The sequence below is a fragment of the Oreochromis niloticus genome, linkage group LG10 (assembly GCF_001858045.2).
Source record: "Oreochromis niloticus isolate F11D_XX linkage group LG10, O_niloticus_UMD_NMBU, whole genome shotgun sequence".
NCBI classification, from domain to species: domain Eukaryota; kingdom Metazoa; phylum Chordata; class Actinopteri; order Cichliformes; family Cichlidae; genus Oreochromis; species Oreochromis niloticus.
In genome coordinates this window covers 21,022,678-21,047,731 of record NC_031975.2, presented here as the reverse complement: position 1 = coordinate 21,047,731, position 25,054 = coordinate 21,022,678, and the positions used below count along the sequence as shown (strand labels likewise).

General features: G+C 37.1%; 1 protein-coding gene across 1 annotated transcript in view; it reads right to left on the bottom strand.

The window, feature by feature from the left end:
- The window catches only part of gabrb2b (gamma-aminobutyric acid type A receptor subunit beta2b), a 62,339-nt gene that overhangs the window by 18,818 nt on the left and 18,467 nt on the right, over positions 1 to 25,054 (bottom strand). Inside the window, exons 4-5 of the mRNA XM_005452554.4 lie at positions 12,454 to 12,674; positions 1,013 to 1,095 (exon numbers count right to left, since the gene is read on the bottom strand). Coding sequence (XP_005452611.1) covers positions 1,013 to 1,095; positions 12,454 to 12,674 — 304 coding nt within the window. The remainder of the gene's footprint in view (positions 1 to 1,012; positions 1,096 to 12,453; positions 12,675 to 25,054) is intronic.

Here is a 25,054-nt window from a genome sequence, read left to right as displayed (position 1 = left end):
CCCCTTTCCTCAAATAAATCACCCCATTTATTTATTTACTTACAAATGTGTGTATGTATTTATTTATTTATTTTTATTTATACAGTTTCCACTTCAGAATATGCCTTGATGTATTTTGTAACTATTTAACTGAATACAGAAAGCTTGATTTTAATTATTTTCTTATTGGTATTTATTCTGTCAATTTATTTTTTGTTCTATAAATGTCTTTCAGAATGGATATAGAATATATAATAGATATAGAATTTAATGCCATCTGAAATGCAGTTATGGAGCTTTGAACCAAGCAAACACTGTGGTATGGACAATGTGGTTTGTGTATAATAATCATGAATTACTACAACAATACTCTCACAGACACTTTTGTAGCAGGCTGCTAGATGACAAATAGTGTGTTTCATTTGAACAGTTTGTAAAGCAGCTGTGAAGCTGCATGAACCCTTAGCCATGAGTACAGAAAGTAAAGTTCCAGTCAAAATAAAATCATTTGAGATGACAGTCATCGTAAAACTATGATAATAGCAATCTTAATAACAGATAACTGTTACAACAAGCATATTTGCATTACTGTTTCATGTTAATATCCATGTATTGTGTGATCATGATGTCCTTTAAACCTTCATGCTATAATTCCCTTCATACATTAACACCAGATTTACGCCTTTCAGTGTGTAATGCACTTAAGCTGCATTGCAGGCATTCAGATGTATTTATCATTATTTGCCATTAGTTCTTACTGAAGTTAAATTTCAACCATTTTTGTTTGGAGGTAAATTAAATTTCTTTGTGAATGAGTAGCACAGTCACTCATTTCACTTGAACTTTACTTTACTACTTTACTATTAAAGTACAAAGGAAGAACAGGGGCTATAAGGGACAAATTTAAATTGCTAGACATAAACTTAGAATTTTAAACTGTTAAACTGAGTCGACATATTAATTCAGCTCTGATAAGAAAACACATTAATCAAAAAAACAACACATTATGGTAATTAATGAATCAATTACTTACAACTTTCTATCTCAAGTGTGCAGTTTTGCTCATCCAGTGGATACCTTCTCAGGTCCATCATACAAGCAGCAGTGGTAGTTATCCTGAAAAGACATCACATCAAAATAAGACAGCAAACTCTATTTTTCAACAGGGTAACTACAACAGGGGGTAGACAAAGATATATAATATAGATGCTGTTAGTTATGAGAATCAACTTTTTGTTTTGTTTTTTTTTCTTTTTATTGCCTCATTTTATTTACTTTTAATTTCTTTTTTCAAAAATTTTGATGACCATTTGCTAGCTGCATGGCACCGAGTAACTGAACAAAATCCAAATCTTGCAAAAATAAAATAATACATAAATAAATAACCCCAAATAATTATATATATATTTTTTAAAGACTGGAACGGTGGTAGTGGTGGGAACTCCACTGAGCATTATAGGTCAATAGCTAATCCTTATGTCCCAATTCTAGCTTTGTTTGGATAATCCTGTGGGTTCTCTGTTAGGTTTCACCTGGGATATGAATCACTGTGGGGTTTATACTCTGTGGGACAGTGGTGACAGCAACAGAAGAGAGAGATATACTGTAAAAATCAATTGAATGTAATAATGCCATAAAATATATGGGATAAAATTAACTTTATTGAAAACTTTGACTTTGTAGGTCAGTATTATTGTGTGAATAAAATGATGATGTTAGTGTAACTGGAATCAGCACAATAAATGAAAAATTTCAGACTGAAAGATCAATATTATAATTTCATTTGTTTACTTATAGCAGTTACAAAAAATGTCATATAACGTAAATAAGTATGAAGTTACGTTAGTGTCAGAGTTTTATTTAAGTGTGCACCTGTCTTGTCAGACAGTTTTTTCATGAACCTTACTGTTTATTGCGAGATGCTGCACAGACAAACAAAAATGAAATAAATTGTAAAAAGCTATTCTTTTAAAAATTAAAAGAAGAATCTAAGTTCCTTTGAATATTAAACAAGGAAATAGCTTTATTATAGCATTATTACAGCATGGTACTGATGGGTTAAAGCTCCTAACATACAGCTATATAAAAACCTCAAATATCCAAGTTGTTCAGTTAATACATTCCATTAAAAAAGTACTTTAAATGACATTTTCACATAATTTCCTGTTTCCAAGCTTAAATGGGACTTGGCTTTCAAATGTAGCACCTGATGTGCCACAAATGAACACTTCATGACTCCATGGAGCATGCGAACATCAATAAAATGATAGATTATTATCTTCATGGGAAATGGTAAAGATAGATAAAACAGCTTGGAGGGAAAAGAGAAATGTTAGATTACTGCCCCCCCAAGGCTTAACTTATCCTTTCCCTTTAGCATAATAATTCAAATGTGAAAATATGTCATGATTTCAAGTGAGGGATGAGAGGCAATCTAAATAGAATCTTGGTGGTTTTTTTTCTTTTTTCCTTTGTTTGTTTTGTTTAACATTTTTTATTAGATGGTATTCCTATGTGTCATGTTTTAGTAAAAAGACACTCGAGGAATTGATCTCAGCAATATGTCAAGACCCTCTTTGATCACATACCTCTGATTCTTTTGATGTGAACCACAGTCAGGAGCATAATCTTTATAGTTCTACTACACATACTATTCTGATTTCTGACTTGCTGTTTTTTATTGCTATTAATAATATTTAATGCTTTAGTTTGATATAGTGGCTCCACAGTGTCGCATTCACATAACACATGAAAGCTTTGAGACCAGGAGGAAACACAAATTTCTTTGGGGTTGCATCAGGAGAGACATTTAGTGTAAAAAAAAAGGAAAACAAAAAGAAAAAGTAGAGTTAGCTAAATCGAGCATGTGAAACCAACCACTGTGTTAACCCTTTGTGAATAACGGAGCAACCTAAAGCAGTTTCTATCTTAATTTCTTGTCACGGATTATGAAAAATTTACCAGAGAAATGTGCTGCTGTGGTAAATGTGCTTATAGGTGTAAACAACCCTGGTCAAAGAACCAGAGCTTACTGTTTTACTGTTTCTATCCTATCATATTTTGTGGATATCTATCACCATAAAGGCATTCAGCCTTTCAGTCAATATCAAAACAAATAGGCAGCAAGGGATAATAAGGGATAATAACAGAAGGCAACCATGAGTCAATAGATAAGGTTATGTTGTCCATCAGACTTTGTGAAAGGAACATAAGGATGAGGCTGTGAGTAATAGGCTGCCATTCTTTCCTTGACTCTGGTCTTGTGTGAGAACTTCACTCCCACTGAGGGAGTTGCCACAGAGCAGCACAGCATGGTGGGTAATCGTCTAGGCACACCTGACAACATAGATAAATTTGTGCCAGAGGAGAGGCTCATCTTGAGTCCAATCCTCTGTTACACAGCAGAGATAACCATGCTTGTGTGCCTCTGTGCCTCTTTCGCTTTCTTTGTTCTGTCTCTCTTTTACTATGCCATTATTCAAACAGCCACTATAATGCCAATACATTTATATTCATAAATTACAAACATCTACTATACAAACACAGAAAGATTAATGGACATTCAAATTAAGGATATAATCAACATTACGTGATATTATTTGTAAGCAAAGATTTGGAAACAATTATGCACCGGCGTTACAAGACTTAGTAACACCTAGCAGGCATCCCATAGTCTGCGCCTATGGCAAATATATTAAAAAATCCAACAACTGACAACATGTCTGCAAAGAAGCTAACATCGGAATTGGAGACAATATTCTCCTTTTATGCTCCACTTGCTGGATTATGGGATGTTTTAAAAAGGAAGACCTGAAAGATTATTTTTATTATTAAAGAACTTATCCCTGCTACCACTTAAACTGAGCATCCATCACATCAGTTATTCTTCTCTGGCCCACTTCCTACCATGGAGAGGGGAATAGGATCTCTTAGGAGACTACTTAGTTCAAACACCTTGTTAACTTCAGCATGTCTCACCTATTGGATAAAGTTTATTGACAACTTCAGTTTATTCTGGAACTGTAAAGATCAATCCAAGATACTTGCTGCCAATCTATGTCGTGCTCTTGGAACATCTGATACTAATTAAACTCTGTGAATAATTCAATTCAGTTGTATTTATATGGCACCAAATCACAAAAACAGTCGCCTCAAGGTGCAAAAAGGACAGAATACATAGGCAGGACACCATACATAGACAGAATATGCTCCTTCCTCCTTAACTAACTCCATCCACCCTATTATCCAACGCTTCCAGAGGATGTCCCTGTAACAACCTGCAGCCAAGCCACCTGGCTGTGACAGGTGGCTGGGCCTGAACTCACTCACTGGTCAACGTTCCACACTGAAGCTGAGCCAAACTGAAGATATATCACGCAGCAGTGGTCACACACATCACCAATGAGATGCTCATCATAGATGAGACAGACTCCATGCCACTTGTCTAAACAGTGATCCTATGTGGCAAGATCAAAAGGATTAACCAAGTGTACTCAGAGTGCACAGCTAATGCATTTAATTTATAAAGTAATATTATTACAAAAAATGATCTTGATTTTATGTTTTTAACCCAAGCCTGGTTAAACAAACACAACAGTGCTATGATTACTTTTCAAAAATCTCCTCTGCGCTTCCATTTCATAGTTTCGACTATAAAAGGCAAAAACAGGAGTGCGAATGGGCATTGTGTACAATGCCAGTGACAAGCAGCTTTCATAAAGAAGATGAATTTAGAAGCTTTCCTGCTTCTAAAATCAGGTAAAACTGAGGTATTTGTACAAAAAAACAGTGGTAATGGTAAAAAACCGTGATAGAAAACAAGGTGATGCTTACCAGTGTAAGTGTCTAACCAGACACTTGTTGCTCTCCTTTCGTGCAGTATCTCTCAAATTACAAAAACATCCTGTCTCAAAGTGATGCTGAAAAACTAGTTCATCCATTTATTGCTTCTAGGATATCTATTGTAATTCATTTATTATTATCATGTTGTTCTAAAAGCTCCCTGCATTGCTTAAGTTACTCCAGAATGCTGCAGTACTGTCAGGGACTATAAAGACCATTGTGACATTGTACTTATATCAGAGTACCCATCCCAATAGATATTTTTTCTCAGACTGCAGGCCTACTTGTGACTCCTAGGGTATTTAAATGTAAAATGTGAGGCAGAACCTTCAGCTTTCACGCCCCTATTCAGTAGAACCAGCTCCAAGTTCAGATTCAGGAGACTGTTTTAAAGATCTGTCTTAAAACTTATAGTTAGAGCTGGATCAGATGAACCTGAACCATCCATCCATTATGCAGCAGTAGGACTAGTCTGCTGGGGCTTCCCATGCTGCACTGAGCACTTCTTCTTCACTCTCTGTGTTTATAAATCACTTTGTATTTAATCATTAGTTATTATTAAACTCTGGCTCTCTTCCACATTGTGTCTTTTGTCCTCTCTCTTTCTCTCCCCTCACCACCAACAGATTGTGGAGAATGGGTGCCCTTTCTGAGCCGGGTTCTTCCAGAGGCTTTTTTTTCCTATCAAAAGGAAGTTTTTCCTTCCCAGTGTTCCCAAGTGCTTGTTCGTAGGGATTGTGTGATTGCTTGTCTTTCTGATATTGCAGGGTTTTTACCTTACATTATAAAGAATCTTGAGGTGACTGCTTTTGTGTTTATGGTAACGTATACATAAAATTAAACTGAACTGAACAGTACTGAATCTGAACAAACAACACTTAAATGTGGAGTTCCTCAAGGGTCCATTCTTGGACCTCACCCATTTAACATACAGTATGCATATTCCCTGTTGCTCAGATTACATAATATTATATTTCCTATCATTGTTAGTGTGGAATTAAAGAAATTATTTTACTGCTATCATATAATCTACAGCATTAACATTGCATTAACAATATAACTTACAGCTTTAAGACGGCATTAAGATGTTTAAACATACTGGCACCATATTAACCTCTATTACAGGTGCGGTCATAATCATTATATACACACATTGCATTTTGTGCTCATTAAAGAGTTGAAGCTCAGTCAATTAATTAAAGGTCGTAAGCTTCGTTCGGCGCTATGTCCGGACGATCTATTTTGTAAGTGACTTGGAGCTGTAGAAGGATTGCATACATGCTTACAAAACACATATAGTACATATAATCTAGAAACAGGCCTGAGCAAAGGCCTGAATCTATTCAACAACCTGCTGCGTTTGAGTTTGCTTGGTAACAGGTGACAGAAGAAGAGGACGAGTCCATGGGGACCTCAAAGGCCTGGAACCATCGCCTTATTTGGAAGAAGATGCTAGAGAGGGGACTTCTGTGTCTGCATTTAGCTCTTAAAATTGATCATTGTCTGTAAAAGATGCATATAATGTTCTTAAGATGCAAATTATGTTCTTTTAACGCGAGAAGGGGCGTCCAACCCTGATGTTATAAAAACAATTGTTTGTGTATTTTTGGGTGGAGATCCATGCTGATTGTGTGCAGTAATTATCTCCCCGCGCGTGTGTTCAATAAAATCATTGTTTGGCCAAACCTTTCTGGACCATTGTTGTTTTGTACTCATCCTCAATATTTTTGAGCACGGGACATTAGCCAGAATATACACAAAGAAAAAAAAGTCTCTGCCAATAGAAAGTGTGACACTTAAATCTTGAAATCTTGGAGTCATTCGTTCACCTAATTTTCACAGCCACATAACGACAATTACAGTCTCAGGCTTTTCCCATCAATTTAAAGCAAATACAAAAAAACAAAAGAACATTTTTTTAGGAGATTAGACTGTTACTTATAATTTCAATATTTATATTACGCATTACTATTACTTTACAGGTACAGTAAAATAAGATCAGACAGCTCTTATGATAAACTTAAGCATTACTTTTTAAATATTTTTGCTAAGAAAAATAAATGTTGTAATTTACTTAGTTATTCAAAAAAAGGAGGTACAATATTAAAAAGAAAGCCATAGAAAGAATATTTTAGGACAGAGGATGTGAAGACAGACAGTGAGCAGTCTATCATAACATTTCCTTCTAATGCCAGTAAAGAAGTTCAAAGGGAAGAGTTCTAATATTAACATGCTGTTTCATATTACACACCTCAGGGATTACCACCCCACAGAGTGTGACGGTAAGGTTGTTTGAGCCTAAGAGGTTTAGATAGATTCTCCTTTTCTTTCTCTCTTGTCCCCTGTCTTTGTCAGCATTTATTTCACACTGATGGATTTACTGCTGGTGATGGGGCTCTGTGGCTTCCATGTGTTTAACCAAGGAGTAAATTGCCGGTTACTTTTCGGCAACTTTCTGATCTCTGTGTCAAGTCGGAGTCACCGGTGTAGAACTCAGAGCACAAGCCTCTGGCAGGGCTTTTTGAAAAGATAAAGGTTATGCATGTTTGTATGAGGTAATGTGTGAGCATGTTACGTAGCTGTTACACCGTAGAAGTGAGCATCAGATTGCCTATGTTTACTGCTGTCTTGCTCTCCATTTCCCCTCACATTTCCCCCAGGTGTTCCATCCATTAAATGATGCAAACCCACATTTTTCAGTCTGCTTACGCTCCCTGGTTGCTAAAAAAAAAAACTACTCCCTGAAAAAGCTGCCAATCACACTAAGTCCCATATGTTGCATCACCTGCAGTGACCCTCCATATTTTTCAAGCTGTGCTCAGAGATTGTCTTGCTGGATTGATCTAACTTGTGAGGTCAAATCAGGGCCAAGTAGCTTTAAGGGAAGAGACTGGATTTCAGGCCAAAGAAATGTGCGGGCTGTTGGTCACAATCACAATAAAGGTATTCAGGGTGATAAATACAAGTGATTAATGCGTTGCAATGATTTACTTTTGTTTTTTACTTAAATATTCTCAGTCACTTATTTGTACTCAATTTATGCTGGTCTTAGTTTATAGTAGATGCAACAGAAACATTTTAACTTTTACAGACAAAAACATAACAAATTATAATTTAGTACAGTTAAATTATAAATACATAATTAAACAGTAACACTCTGAGAGAAGTAGGTCCCTTTTATTTGGGGTTATCAGTGAAAAATATCGTAAATGTTCCTTGCACTGTACTTGGAAAGGAGTACCCCTGCATAATTGTGGTCTAGCCATTTTCTGTGATTATAAACAAAATACTCCACTCTCATTGCTCGCACAGCTCAGAGCTCATTGAAACAGTGAAACAGAATGTGCTGTGCACCAGAGCTGCATTATTTGATATTTAAGATAATGACAGCATTTAGAGAGTCATCATCCCCCATAGCCAGCTGCTTCCCACCCACTGATGTCCATGAAAATATAGTAAGTAGGATGCTCTAGGTAAATCATTAACATTTAATCTTAATATTCAAAAACATTTTTTTTTGTTAATTCTCAATCAGGCATTAGTTGTGTATGCTAAGAGCTCTCCTAAAGCTGGGTTTAAAGGTGGGTATTTTTCAGTGATAAACACCCTATCTACCAACAAATACTCCCTATATATAACAAAAACAAAACACCAACTCTTGTTTTGGTTTCTCAGCCCCAAAATGCTTGAAGTCTTATTATTTTATATTTGCTTTTGCACAGGTAATATTTGCCCTAGAGTCAATTTTAGCTTTTTGCTTTTCTTGAAAGCTGCAACAATTGTGGGTTTAGGTCTAAAACATCTGCAGATGCTACATTTAATTATATTTTCAAAACATTTTTCTTTTTGACAGTACATCTTCCCCAAACACCACAGGTCACTGAACATGGTTGTAGGGATATTTATTTTGGCCATCCTGTAACTTCATATGCCAAAACTGCAGAAGTCCCTGCACCTGGCTTGTTTTCATCTAGAAATAAATCTTTTAAAAGCCTTTATAAAGCCTGAAATTGCTGTTTTATCTTTATGTGCCTATAATAACAAAATAGCCCAAATTTATTAATCTGTCACGGGTTTTGTTAGATGTATAATGGACTTAGTTCAGACTGCTTCCAGTCTAACCTAAATCTAATCTTTTGAATTGCATCCACCTATCCATTTTTCTAAACCATTTATCCAAATAGAGCTGTAGAGATACGGGGCACATTCTAGAGAAGCTGATAGTCCATCGTGTCACTATGTTTTGATTTTATTATGCATTATTGTTACATGTTTTCACTCATATATTTTTAATTGATGTCAGACTACAAGAATTTCCATTTGCATGAATTTCATTTTAATGCATGCTTGTGTCTACACATTTTTTTGTAGTCTAATTGAATTTATTAACATAATAAATTAAATAACTGCACAGCTTTAGTAGGTCTTCAGTGGGCATTAACGTGCTGTATCTGCATGTGCTGTGTGGATTTATGAGCACTCACTGACCTGCACAAGATTCCATGACCCAATTTAGGATTTGCAAAAATCTGGTCATCCTACTTACATGATATTGAGTGTCAAAGGTGATGGATTTCTTCTCCCAATTTCAGTCTAATCCTACTCCATCCAAAGTAATATTTGCACTCTGTCAAGTTCTTCAGTGGATGGGAAACATTCAAACCCATATTCCATGTGATTGTGGGTTTTTTTTTTTTCATTTGCATATCACATCAGTGTGTTGATAGCTGTTCATTTTTTAACTTGGATGACCTGACACAAGAATGATTTGTACTATTTGAGTTCTATTTCAGTATAATCTGACCTTCACAATCTGTTACTGGCTTGAGCTTTCTTCTGTTGGGTTTTGTTCACTTTAGACATTCTAGACATGAAGCACTTTGGCTTTGAAGCAACAGAGACTTTTTGGCTGTTGCTCGATCCATCAAAGTTTAAATCTGGTAGGTGTCCATTATATGAAACGTTTATTGAACTGTGTGCAAGATAAGACAGTATAAATGAGAAATATATCAGTCCAAAACTGATAAATACAAATGAATTAAAAAACAAACAAAAGAAAACATTTCCTCCCAATTATAAAGGAAAAGTTTGTCAATTAAAATATTTTTTATTATTCTTACACTACACTTTTAAAGATTACTAGTGATATATTTTGCAAATATAGCTTGCTCTGCATAATTAATCAAGCAATTGATACTATGTGATGGGCAAACAAAACAACAATAACCTAAGGAGTGTAGCTAAGTGAACCCTACTATTAGGCCTTTGAAATTTGCTGATGATACAGTGCTCATCATTATCACTTCATCTGCTAAAACAAGGAGGAGAAGTGAATTATCTGGTGGTGCAGCTCTAACAACCTGCAGTTAAACATGCTTGGAGACACTGGGCTGCAATCCGTGCTGACCACTCAAGCACACAAAAATAAATGAATAAATAATTAAAAAATTTAAAAAAAAAACCTACCAGCAGAAACTCAAAGCATTTTAAAATGAAATTGAGTTTATTCTTGGCTCTTTGATCAATTTGCCATTTAGTTCTTCAACCATGATTCAAAAGATCTGAAAAGGAGAATTCTCTCCACCCTTTGTGCATCTTCAGGGTCAGGGAACATACAGGTAAAATCATCCTGACCCCGAACATCTCTAGACAACCTTTTTGAGCTACCTCCCTATGAAAGGGACAAATGACCATATGCCAGTTTTCAGTGAGACATTATTATCACATGATATCTGCATGAGGGCATACTCTGTGTTTATGTGTGGTGTGTGGACAATCACACACTTTTACATTTATGAATCTTGTTTCATGATTGGCCACATGATTGGATTGTTAAAGTGGAGGTCCTCTATAATGCAATGTGGCACAACGTGTGAAAAAATCTTATAAAATTTAGAGTATTTATAGACAAATTCACAAATATAACAATACATCTCTTTGTTTGTCCTTTTTTATCCCATTTTCTTTCATTTTCCCTTTTTTGCATAAGAGCTTTGGATTTCTTCCATGAAAATTGACTGTTGATTATTCTGATTTTAGCACAAGACAATGTATTATTTAGAATTTTCCACATAGTGCTTTCTTCTTCCATTTCTTCATATCAGAAAAAATGTCTTATTCTTCCTTCTCCATCCACTTTATCCAACAACAGCAATGAAGAATATCACAGAAAAATATAATAGCAAGATTCAATTTTAATCCTCTTCTTAACATATCTCTCATCCTTTGTCTTGTGCTCTCTCAATCTCTATTAAATTTCACTGTCCCAGAGCAGATCCGGTTCATCGTCATGGTAGCCATTAAAGTGTTATGATTTTCAATAACATTTTATAGACTTTGGGCATAAGAGGCCTATTTACAAAATGAAATGATGAGACATCAGTGAGGAGTAAGAAACGCATGGTCATCATGTTAACTTCGAGAGGTTGAAACTCAGTGGAATGGTCAATCAATTTATATAGTGCAACTAGGATTTCTGCTTCGGGTCTCTGGGAAAGAGCTAGGTTATGTCATATTATCATATCAAATACCTGCATGGAGAAAAACCATTGAGATATTTAAAGTAGTTGCCCTCCTAAAAGTTTGTTTTAAAAAACGTTGCAAAAGTTGTGGTGTTTTTTAGGTAGAGAAGTATCTTGCTGAATGCGTACAGCATCGTTGTCAGCAAAAATTACCAATCATACTTCACAATTTGTCACCTAATGCTCTTTGATTTTCAGTAGGTTAAATAAATTTAATGGCTTAAATATTCAATCATCTCACAGTGTTAGTCAACCCCATCAAAATTACTTTGATCATGAAAACTAATCTAACATCATTTGTACAAATCTAGTTGATTGATATGTAGTAACATCGGGGTAATAGGAAAAAAACACCAATGTGCTCAGAAAGGTGTAGCTGGCAAGGCAACAACAGAAACGGTTTTATTAGCAGTGGTACTGAAGAACAAGATCTAAACTAACTGAAATGACATTTACAGAGTTCAGTGTGCTGCAGCTGACTATCTAATCAGCCTTCAAATGAGCAATGTTAGTACTGAACGTCCCTGGTGGATCTCGAAAGAAACAAAAAAGTAATTTAATTTCAGATGAACTTTCAAGGCTTTACACCTACAGCTATTCTAAGTACATCTGCTTTTTATACTTGGTGGTGAGGTAAATTATGCAGAGAGCGTGCAAAAGACTTGAATTTAGTGTTACACAAGCCTTTAGTGAGGCTTGGCTTGGTGATGTGCAGACGTCTTTTAAATGAGGACACAAGTAGGTCACTTCCTCAACATTATCATTTTTGCTTAGGGGGAATGTTGCACCTCCCATCAGTAGTTTTCTTCATCTGGCTCTAATGAGCTAATTACTGACTTGGTCCAGTGCAGCAATGGTTGACTCACTGTTACCTCACCTGCAAGATTTTCTTTTTTCCAGGATGTTTTTAAGATGTTTAAAATAGAAAGTATGCTGACAAGGATTAAGTGTGAATTGTTTGACAACATGAAGTAAAAGAGAACACAATTCTTGTGCAACATGTTTGTCATTATTTGTTACCAAGCTCATGCAGCATTTGTGCATATAACATTTTTAGTTGTTGTTCTTGTTGTGTTGACAAAAATGTTATTTTAAGAGATTAAAATCTCACCTTAGACCATATAATACGGTACCATCTGGGTGCAGTCGGATCATTCTGTTTTTTACTGTGACACCATGGACAAACGATTTCTTGTCGTTGAGGAAATAGGTGTCAGGCACCCAGAGCTGGTCAGCGACCCGGTTATCTAAGGTCAGGTTGAGGGGGATGTCAGAGTAGGACAGCCGCTTGTCTCGCCATGCCTGCTGGAAGTACATTGTCAATGTGTAGTCCTGCAAGTGCACAAAGAGGGGCAAGAGCAAGAAAATAGAGGGTAAAGATAAAATGGGAGGAAAGGAGTTGGGGAAGCATGGAGGAAAGATGAATAAAACAGAGAGATGGAGAAAAACAACAGAAGAGGTGGTTACTTCCCCCAAAAAACAAGCATTTTACACAGCTGGTCTGTAAGACTTTTCTTATGTAAACTCCTAGATTCGACCAGACTAGACAGGGTTCAATATTGGATGAAGTTCACTTTAAAGCAAATGGAATAGTAGCACTACAGGCCAAAAAACGCTCAGTACAAAGCAACTGGGAATTCCTTCTGTTCATAGAAACATGAGGTTAAGACAGATAGTGTGAAAGAGTGTGTATGTGTCAGAGAGAGGAAGAGAGCGAGGGAGAAAGATGGCTCGGGTTTGGTGTGTAAGTGTGTGTATGTTTTTGGCAGTATGGCTCTGGAGTATAGCATATGTCGGTGGCATGTCCAGTTGGTTTAATGCGAGTGCTTGTGTGTTTTTGACTCATGTGACTCATACATAGAAGAGAGAGAGAAAAACAAAGCAAGAGAGACTGCATATTTGAGAAAAATCAAAATAACCTCCAAGCAACCTCAAAACATAAGTTTTACCAAGTATTTCCTACATGCTCTATTTGCTTTGACAGTGGCTTTCTTTCTGGGATTAAGAACTGTTTGGGTTATGGGTTTGCTGTGTTGTGCTTGCATAACATATTCACCCATCTACTGTTTGCTCAGCCCAAAAGTGGAACGCTAGATATCTCAGTCAAGTCAAATGAAGAAATGTATAGAAAGCGCACTCTCTCACAGAATGTATTCAAATTGCAGAAATCACTAACAGGAAAGGATTTTGGCTTTTGCTTAATGTTCTCCTAAGACTTGGAAATCTAGAAACAACAGGATCTGTTGGTAATGAGACAGAGAGCTTACCTGCCTATCACACAACTAAGGACTCAGCTTATCCAAGGAAAGCTGAGCTCTTCTTTATTTCGAAATTTGTTAAAACCCTTAATAAATTCTACAAATTTTGATCATTGTAGAAATGTGTGACCTGAATGAAGCTGAATGGTATTCATGTATTTTTTTTCTGTCACCGGCTTTTGGATTTGGACAGTAGTTCTGCTGTGAAGCAATATTTTGATAAGAGAGTTCCTGTTACAAGCATTCAAGGTTGAGGGTGCATGGAGTGCAATGCAAATTACTGCTGACTGTTTATTTCACTTTTGCAATTAGTGGGGTAATGTGCCAGGAAATGTACCACTGCAAAAACAACTACATTAGCAAACCTTAAAAAAAAAAAAGATGATCAAATAAATCCCTCAAATCTACTATGTGAGCCAGCATGTTGACTGTAATCTTAGCATTTAAATTCAAAGAACAACAACAAGCACTGGCTGTGATTTTTGTCACAGCTATTTTAGGTTTGCTATCACCTTGCTCTGTGTGTAAAATGTCATGACGATAATACAATATTACAGTAAATACTGACACCAACATTACATCACACAGAACATGCAACTTGTAGGATGTTACTGAAAAAAAAGAGAAGTGGTGATATGAGCTGCAGTTTTGGAAGCACAGTTTGCTCAATTTGTTTATTTATGAATGCAATCGTTTATCATGAAGTTTGTAGACAACACTGCACAGCATTGTTCACAGCGTAGTCTATTGAACTATTTATTTGTATCATTTAAGCTTATATTTTTATATAGCTAACATTGCAGCTTCCTTCCACTTATGTTGTATTAAAGCCGACCTTGTGGCCTAGCAGGTGAATAAATGATCAAACTCTGTATACTAGCAAAACTGAAGATGAGGATTTGTCTGTAAAAAACTGGTTTTGTCAAAATAAACCCATAAGTCATAGAGGTAGATGTGAAAAACACCATTGTAATAATACAGTATCATTCTATATTGTACTTTACAGTATAAAGCAGTAGTACAGTACTTTTTTGGTATAAACTATGCTGCCAGTTACCTACAATGAATATATGAATAAATATACAAGGAAATCTGATCTACAGTGCACACATCACCTGAAACTCATAGAGCAGCTTAATAATTTATTTTAAAAAAACACAAGAAGTGTGATAAATTGCAAGAAAATTCCCTGTTGGTAAATCTGGGGCACGTTAAAAATAGTCAAGCCAGCAGTCAGATGCTCATGTAGCTTACTGCAGTAAGAAGCCTACCAATCATCCATGAAAAACTAAGTTAAACAAACTTGCTGTCTCAGGGAACTTTTTGTCATGACTGGCACATCCACTTCCTGGCAAAGAGGCTGAACATGCATTTTTGAGTATGCCTGTTGGCTACAGATCTGACATCCAACAGCACCTTGGGAACTAGAGGCTTGGATATCGACTGTATGGAGTCAGGAAAATGGGAGCAGCTTTTCAGAGTAAAACCGCTGTTTGACTTAAATCGGTTTTGTCATGTTGTTGTTGTTTGTACCTTATTTGGCTTGGGTGCTGACAACCATGAGTCTGGGAACTGGGTTTTTCAAGACATAAACAGTAGAGTGGCAGTACTAGCATCCAATACTATAATTAGACTTGGAATAGGAACAGAGTGACACTGGTAAATTTAGGGTCACACACAGTTTGGGATTGTGTAAACACCCATTTCATATAATTTCATTATAGTCTTTGTGCCATTTACATGGATTCATCCACATAATACCTTACTGGCAATAAATCAAGAATTTACATTATTTACTTAATTTATGATAAAAATAATGGGAAACCTTACTTCTGCATCTCCATTTAAAAGTTCATTAGGAGGCTTAATAACATGTTGGAAGACTTTTGGAAACAAGAGATGCTAAAATCCAACGTTAAAGAGACATTAAAATTAAAACAAATGTTTTATTGTTTCTTATCAGTAAATAACTATAGTGATCTAATTTCTGGGTAGCCTCAGTCTTGCGTCAACACATCCTTTACTGCACGTGCTGCCTTTGCAACATTTCTGTCCCGGATTGGAGGTTACGTAACAGCTCACACTCTGCTCTTTCTGGCATGCTATGCACCACAGCACGTGTGGCTGAAGAGATGCTTGTTGAAATGTTCCCCTCCTATACTATCTCCGATGCCCTTATTAGACATAGCATCACACAAAAGCATTCATGTGATACATGAAACATTAGGAATGCTTTTGTACCTCTTCCTCACAAACACACAGATGTTTTTGTCTGGACACTGAAAATGACATTTTAATTATGTGTTGCACCATTTTATAAATATTCCTTGTAAAACTACAGTTTGTACACAAGGGTCTGTTAATGTGCTGTAAATGTGTATGCTCTTCTTGTGGCATTACAGTCTTGACTAATAAAGGAATATAAGAAAAGAACAGTGATTTTTACCTACAACTCTTTACAGGTTTTCCATTGTTAAAGAATTCTTTGCACTACATAATAACTTTTTCGATCTTATGTTGCACTCACAGTTAGGTCCATATCCATTTGCACAATGACAATATTGTGGACGACACACAGAGACGACACTGATGATACTTGCATCGCGATTTCTTTCACGCTCAAATTCAGAGCTCCAATGAACAGACGTTTCATCTGCATAGTCTGATCATTTAAGTTTGAGCCTATGAAATGTTGGGATTATGTGTAAATTCGATTATAATTTGTAAACAGTTAATTCAATGCTCTTGATTTAAAGGTTAAAATTGTATCTTTTTGATTAAATATCCACGCCAATGGTGCACAGAGGCAACATTACAAAAAAAACAAAAACAAAACAAAACTGTGCCACTGCCCAAAAACTTCATTTAAAGCCACAATTCCCACACGACAAAGTCCACTTTCTGAATCTGAAATACTCTTTAGAAATTGTGTAAAAAAATAAAAAAACAAAGGACAGCCTTGGTGGAAAAAGAAGGGTGTTAAATGGCCTGCGGTTTGGTTATTAAACTGAGTGAATGTTTCAGTTGTCATCCCTGAGAGCCTATTATCGCACACCGATCTGCTTGAGGAGGCTGTGGTTTGCTGAGCAGGACAGGCCCTGTGGAGGTGCCACTGTGGCTAGTTTACAGTGAACATAAAGCTCCCCTCAAAAACAGTTATAGTGCATCTCTCTTGTGGAGGAAGGAGGTTGTAAATCACCAGAATAACTGCAGCGGGTGTGTGCATGTAAGTGCAAGGGAGGCTGTCATAACAACAGTCATAATGAGCATCGGTATATAAACTATGCTGGAGAGAGATAGAAAGATGGAGAGAAATGAAAAAGGAGACAGAATGAAGCAGGAAGAATGATATTGAATTTACGAGTGCACAATATGCTGTGCTCCCACACTGTCAAAGAGGGGACAATGCGAAGTGATCATTAAATTTTCACACACAACGCTATGACATGATCCATTATATCTAATAACCAATATCCAATTCAGCAGGATGCTTTACACTGTGTAATGAATGTTTCTTTTTGGAAGGTTAAATAAATTATTAGATTTTTTTGGAACAACTAAAAAAAGAAATTATATAATCTATAAAACAGTTGGTCAAACTGCTTTTGATTGCTTCTCTATAACATGTTGTTAGTAAGTAAGTCTGTTAAAATACTGTAGAAATTTTCTTTTATAGAAATTACAACTCCATATATAGACACTGGAAATATATAGTACTCTTCTGAAAAAGCAGTAAAGTCAATCATGTCATGGGTGCACTCCACTCTATATCCTGCTGTAAGATTGTTTCTATATGCTGATTCTGCTCACTAAGCTTGCCATCAGCATTCATCACTATAGAGGTACTGTCATTATAAGTCTTAAGTTGCAGCTATCTCAGTGAAATGCAAATGGGAAAGGCAACAATTATTTCCCAGAGCATATTCAAGTAAGTCCTTTAAACTGCTTATAATCTTGAGCTATCTTACTCCTAGCTATGGATGATGACCCTCAATTATTCGTAATGACCAGGATTTCTTCTAAAATAAAACAAATCTGTGTTTAATCCGAGCACGTATCTTATATAAAAACAGTACACGGGAGAGTTCAGAATCATAAACAACACAGAAGAGCACATGGAAAGCACCTCCATCCACTTAGGAAAGTGATTCACTTCCAGACAGTTTAGGTCAGGTCATTATGTTGAAAGAGTGACAAAAAAGATACTCACAGTCACGCAGTAAATTAAGTGATAATCAGTAGCTCTATATAGCATAAACTACTTCATGCCCATGTATGTATGAGTGAGCAGGTAATCTGCAACAAACTTAAACATATTGTGATAGGCCATGCAGATGGTTTGTTCCTAAAATGCTCAAACCATTATTTCTGTCATAAATTGTCCTTGAATTTCTCTTCTCCAGTACACTAGAAAAAAATAAAACTACAGCTCCTTCTGCATCTTTTTCAAATACATTGGTGAAGACCAGTTTTGTGAACTTACGAAGAAGAAAAACTACTGAAAACCCCAAAATAAAGGTGCTCCAGCTACCCAGTCTGACCTCGTCAACCCCACTCACCCTTCAAGCCGCCCTGTCTACTAACCCTTCACATCTCATCCTCATCGCTGCACGGCATTAAAGCTTTTTCTTCAGGTCTTTCTGTCTTATTCTTTTTTGTCTTGTGTTGTAAGCCCTTGTGTAAACTCTGCTTTGTGTATCTGACGATTATTTTTTCTTCTTGTTTTTGGAAAAATAAGTAAAACAAAAAACAAAAACAACACTGTATAGTAGCATACTTTTTTTTATCAGCATCTTACCAAGATGACACAAAAATATATACAAGCATCCATTTGTAATGTACATATTTGTTTTTGAGTACAGGTTTTACATCGAATGCTCTTCCTGATACAATTATCTCAATTTATCCTAGTGAATGATAAAATATTTACTTCATATTTAGGGGAGACAAAAAAGACGGTATGTTTTTGCATTCAACTTCAACCAATTATCCAGTATCAAGTCTGGGTCACAGGGGGCTCAGTCTAAGCAGAGGCACCCAGACATCCCTCTCCCTAGGTAACTTTTCCAGTATATTGCCTTTAGCATGTCCTAGGACTCCTTCGGAGCTTCCAGCAGGACAAAACACCTGACTTAGGTGGCTCCAAAGAGACATCCTAGTTAGATGTCAAATTAACTCACTACACCTTTCTCCCTTTCCCCTCGCTTTTAAACAAAACAGTAACATTAGAATGCCACATTAGAACTTGGGGCAGCAACTTATTCCAACCTGGAGTGTCCATCTTTTTCCAGTCTGAAGCCACGACCCTCTCATAGCTTCAGACTTGGAGGTGCTATTTCTCATCCCAACCACTTCACGCTCAACTACAAACCACTCTAGTGTAAGCTGGAGTTTATGGCTTGGTAAAGTCAAAAGCACAACATCAGCAAAAGGCAGAGACAACATCCTGAAATCACCAAACCTGATAACCTAAACCTCTTGGCTGTGTTCTGGCTGAGTGGCTGACCCTAAGTCTGAGTTATTGCTACTAATGCAAAACAAGCTCACACTATGGTAGCACATGGACTGGACTCAGTAGCTTGCAACAACTGGACTGATATCCGACACTCTGAAGAACTCTAAGGACACCCTGAAGGATGTGATTCAATACCTTGACCAAGTCCACAAAACATATTGATTGGGCAAACTCCCACTGACCTTTAAATGTCCTTGGGAGGATAATGAACTGGTCCAGTATTTAGTAACCAGGATGCAAACCAAATTGTTGCTATTGAATATGGGGTTTGACAAATGGAGGGACGCTCTTCTTCAGTACCCTGGGACAGACCTTCCCAGGGAGGCTTAAGAGTATTGGAACACACCCTCCAGCCAATCTTGAGGTACCAGTCCATGTAATGTTGCAGAGGTGTGTCAGCTAATCTAGGTCAGGCCCACAATATCCGGGACATTAAAGAACTCAGTGTGAACTTCATTTGACCCAACTTCTTAGTAGCAGGGTTGTTTAATTATCTACCCCAGTGATTGGCACATTATTTGCCTAGTCCGGAGACTTCTCCCAATATGGGAATTGGATTGAGGAAATGCAGTAGCATCCCATTATCACTGTATACTGTGTGAGCGGAGCAGCGCTTTCCCCTGCTCAGCAGGCTTACTCACTCATTCACACACATTCATACAAGCATATTTTTTTAGTGTCTACATGCTTTCTATCTAAACTTCACAAACACATTCACACTCTGATGAATGCATCGGGAGCAACTCAGAATTCAGTATCTTGCCCAAAAATACTTTGGCAGACTGGAGCAGCCAGTGATCAAACCACTGACCTTCAAACTACAACCTACTCCACCTTCTGAGACACAAACACCCCAACAGTTTGGAAATATCAGTTTAAGACCAACATGGCTGCCAAAGCTGCAGTCCACTTGCCAACCACACTTGAAAAGGTCTCTTTAGCTTGATGGCCCCTTGTTCACCTTCAGTTTATGGGTTGCCACCACAAGTATAGGCCCCAACTGCCTTAATGCCACAGCTCCTTACAGACATTTTAGCAATGCAGGTGTGGAACATGGTACACTGCCACCTTATTGAATGGTACACCAGGACGGTCCACCAGCTGATCCAGGTTACTACCAAGCTGTGTTCAGCTGATTGCTCAGCTCACACTCTATTTAGTGTTTATAATATATATCCAATTTTAAGGCTTAAGGAGTGTATATAGCTATATATTCTAAGGCATAATGTAACTTTGAATGTTACATTACAAAGAATGTGAACCAAATACACAAAGCAGAAAAATAAATAGCAGAAGTCATGGAAAGTGATTTGTTTTGATTGTAAGTGGACAAGGCTGGACTAGAGTTGGAATACAAAGTCTACATCAAAAGAGAAAAGGTGGGGTCCAGAATAAGGATTACTAAATAGTATATATCTCCTTCTTCTAACAAACCTTGAAGAAAGTTTTCCAATTGAGAGATGTGGAATGGTGTGGTTAGTTTGCAGAAAGGAATAGTATGTGTGTATGGGGTGGAGTGGAGAGGTATGGGGGCAAATGAAAGGCACTGGAAAGCTCAGTGGAACGGTAATGCAAATTGCTTTTATTCTCACTGCTCTTCATTTCCAGTCAGCACCAGCTATGACCTCCCTCTGCTACATTGTCTCCCCTCCATTTTTATTTCCTCATCTCCTCCAACTATTTATTTTTTTCTTATTTCATGCTATTTTTTTTCCATTTAAGCTCAGATTTTCCCCACTCCTTTGATGAATATCCTTCCATCTGATTTCCCCTGGAGCTTTTCCTCTCTCCCTAGATTCTTCTCTCCATCCTTCTTAATCTCAGAGGACTTCTTGTTGCATTTACTGCATGTGGTTTGGGAAAAAAATAGGTGGGAATTCATCAACGAGGAATTTTAATAGCTGGTATCATGATCACTAAGCAGATGGAAGCCATCTTGAGCACATGACAGCTGGTCTATCAGCCTCTAAGGTGCTATATGAGTTCTGTAGAACTCCATTAAGGATTCTGATTTAAATATCTCCTCTCCAGTTTATTCCCCCAAACTGTATATCCTTCATTCAGGTAGAATCAACCAAATTTTGACTGAAAAAAACAAACAAACAAAAAACAATGATTTTCATATTTAACACATAATTTAATATTTAACTAATTTTGCTTAAAATTTTTTCTGAAGTGCACTGACCTTGAATAGTGGGGTTGAACACTAAAGCATCCTGACTGTAAGGTCTCTATCACTCTTTCTGCTTCATTTTCTCTGCTCTTCCTCTATTTTGCAATATCTTTAGCGAGGACGAAAAGTGATCACTTCACCACTCACGCATATGCCCATACTGTAGTACACCAGTACTTCAGTTCCTCCAAAAAGCCCTCCGACAACAAGTGGCTTTCAATTTCCTGTCTCACATGGCCCTCACGCCATCATCGACAGGGTACGGGAAACCTGGAATAGGGCACAGCATTTCTAAAGAAGTTTAATAATAAACATCCATCCCTCCAGAGCAGAGTGACATATATTTCCCAGTCTGGGGTGATCTGTCTATGGAGTCCTTAGGATTCAGAGCTGTATCTAGAACAGCTTGCACACTGCATGGAGTAAATAGGCAACAGGAAAGCACACAAGGGCTGCTGCGGGGGGTTTTATTTGGCCTGTTTGCTCCAGAATTAATAACACTAGTATTTGTTTAGAAATGGTCAAGCTGAGAGAATATCCATAAAATGTAAAAATATATCAAACAGATGCAAAAAAATAAATGAGTTTTTTTAAACTATATTTTTCAGTGATTAAACCTCATAGTCACAAATTTAATGGATGCTTGTAAAATTTCCCCAAATTATTAACACCAGTATTATTAGTGTTCTCTTGATTAATATATGAGATTGGAGCGATAAGAGTAGTAAATGTTAGTCTGTTAGACAGAGTATGATCAATTTTGTTTGTTGCTCAGGTCTTGAGATTTAATTTCCATGAGGATATTTATCTGACCAAAGCTCTTTATACTCTTTTTATACTTAAAATACATCATCTGGTCAAAAACTAGACGATGTATTTTAATAACTGCCAAATTCTTGTTTGTTTACTTTGTTTAATCTTTCTTTCCGTCATGTAGCTCCTGTCTCTCTATTTTGTCTCTTTCTGTGTGTCACCCATTTTCCCCCTCTATACTTTTCATCATTTACTTTGGCCTGGACATAGCTTTCAAAAGCGATCGCTGAAGGTGAATTGAATTTAGAGGAACCTTTATTTCCCAGAGTTCTCCCAAAGCAGAGGTTAAAATCTTTGCCAGTTGGCAGCTGTGTAGCGTAACTGACTACATACAATTTATTAGAGACGATTGGAGCATCTGCAGGCCCTTTTGCATCCCCGGAGAGTAGTAGAGTGGAGTGGCAATTCAGAGAGGGGGTCAGTGGGGGGTGATGGGGAAGAGAAGAGAGGACAGAGTAGGACGCAGATTATTAGGGTGCTTTTGAATTTCACTGAAAGACAGGGTGTAGCTGATGGAGCTTTCAATCTCATTCACATCAGAAGGCTAGCTAGCCAAAGAGATGAAGGGGAAAAAAAAATGAGTCTCTCTCAGTGCACGTTATTTGTTCCACTTACTGCTTCTGCTTTAAAAGATTGCATGTGTGGGTTTTGGGTGGGGGTATGTGTGTGTGGGCAGGTATATGTGTGTGAGCTGCATGTCTCATGAAGCTAAATGTGTATACTGCATGCATATACTCATTTGAAAACTTGTCAAATATCTACCTTTCTGATGCTGCTAAGGCACTCTACAACTATCCTTTTACTACAGCACATATACAATGCACATAGAAATGCGCTGATGTACTGGACTCCTGCATCTCATGCATTATGGACATTTGGGGAACTGAGGAAAAACCTGTTTGCTATTCAAGCTGTGTAACAAGAAGTACACAGCACACATACACATTGTCAACAGTGAGCTAATGCGATATATAGACATCTGCAGATCGATGGCAAATATACAACCACAGTGAGCATAAAAAAATTGGTTATAAAGATATGTATGACCCGCAAATACAGTTTATTCCAGTTTACCTATGTAGCTCGGAGCAAATGTCTCTTTCTTTTTTCATGCACATAGTTTTGTGACTTCAGATTTGATGGTCTGAATACAGTATCTCCTTGAGCTAGGATACCCTTGAAGAAGCAATATTTCCTCACAGCTGGACTGACCTACAATACACACAGGGGTGCTTTAGGGGTGTCAGTGCCAAAATGTATGTATGTGTATGTGGGGCAATGACATACAAGGATAACACTAGAAATATATTATTGTGGACCATAATTCTATCCGTCTTGACAACACTACCAAAAACATATAAAATATCAGTGATGTGAAGGGCATAAAGTGGAATGATAACTGCAAAGCCATTTTAAGTACAAGCAAATGATGATTTGAAACAGATGGCCTGCATACTTGAACTTGCATTGCTTTCACTGAAACTGGCTAAATGTAATAGGTTGCAAGTGTAACTCTTTATGGCGATCCTGAGCAAATAGGTCAGTTTGAATTGTTTTGAGAACTATATTTGCCATCATGAATGTATACCATTAATAATCTCATATTAGCATAAAGAAGCCTTAATGCTCAAAGTGCTCTACAAACAACAAAGTGCTGTAACAAACAAGCATATTCATCTGTGTCAGAACTTATCACCCCTGTGCTTCTTTGCTCCCTAACCACTCTCACTGACCTCATCAACTAAGATCAAGATTGCAAAATTTTTTTCATTACCCAATGGGAAAAAATACAATTCAAAATTTGTTCATATTTCGCCTTCCATTTAAAAAAAATTTAAGTATCTATTTCAAAAAGTACAAAAAAGACAGTAACAGTAAGTAAACACTGAACGCTGATATTTTATTAATAATACAATCTCCTTGGCAACATTAACTTAATCATTAATTTATAATCTGAAACTTCAGTCATGCATACTATTCAAGATGACTATAGGACAATCCGTTTTCACAGAGCTGTGCTAGTGCAGCCATATTCTTTGAATGTCCAATGTGAATGAGTCCCTTGAGAGCATGTCTGTCTGGTTAAAAGGCTGATTATCTTTGTTTGGTTTGATCTGTCTAATGGGGAACCCTCTTCTTCATGCAAATCAACAATTCTGGATCCTATTTATTTCAAATGTATTTATATTTATATCAGCTTGTTGTCTGTGAAGGTTCTCAGTCATCCAGGTCATCGTAATCTAAGGAGCTTGGAAAGAAAAGCGTCTGGACTTCTTTAAGTTGCTTGAAGATGTTTCACCTCTCATCCGAGAAGCTTCTTCAGTTCTAAGGGTCAATGGTGGAGAGTCCCAGATTTAAACCCAGTGGGAGTTTCCCCCCAAAAGAGGGACAAAAGGACCCCCCGATGATCCTCTACCTAATCACATGAGCCAAGGTGTGAAAATGGGTGTGGGTCACAATCGTAGTGCTTCCCATTTTTGAAAAGGGGGACCGAAGGGTATGCTCCAACTAGAGGTGGATCACACTCCTCAGCCTCTATGCCAGGGTGCTGGAAAAGAATGTCTGTCAGTTAGTCAAACCTCAAATACAGAAGGAACAATGCGGTTTTCGTCATGGTCATGGAATACTGGAACACCTCCTTACCCCCACAATGATACTTTAGAGTACATGAGAGTTTGCCCAAGTGGTCTACATGTCTTTTGTGGACTTGGAGAAGGCATTCGACTGTTTCCCTTGAGTGTTCTGTGAGAGATGCTTTGGGAGTATGTGGTATCTGTCCTGCTGCTAGGAGCCATTCGATCTTTATACAACTGTTTGAAGAGAATTCTTTTGTTTATCTACAATTGTAACTTCGACAGGGATGTCACAAATTCCCAAAGGTCTGATGAACTTTTTAAACCATTGCAATGTGCAGAAACCACACCTCATTTCATATGTGGGAGTGACAAAAACT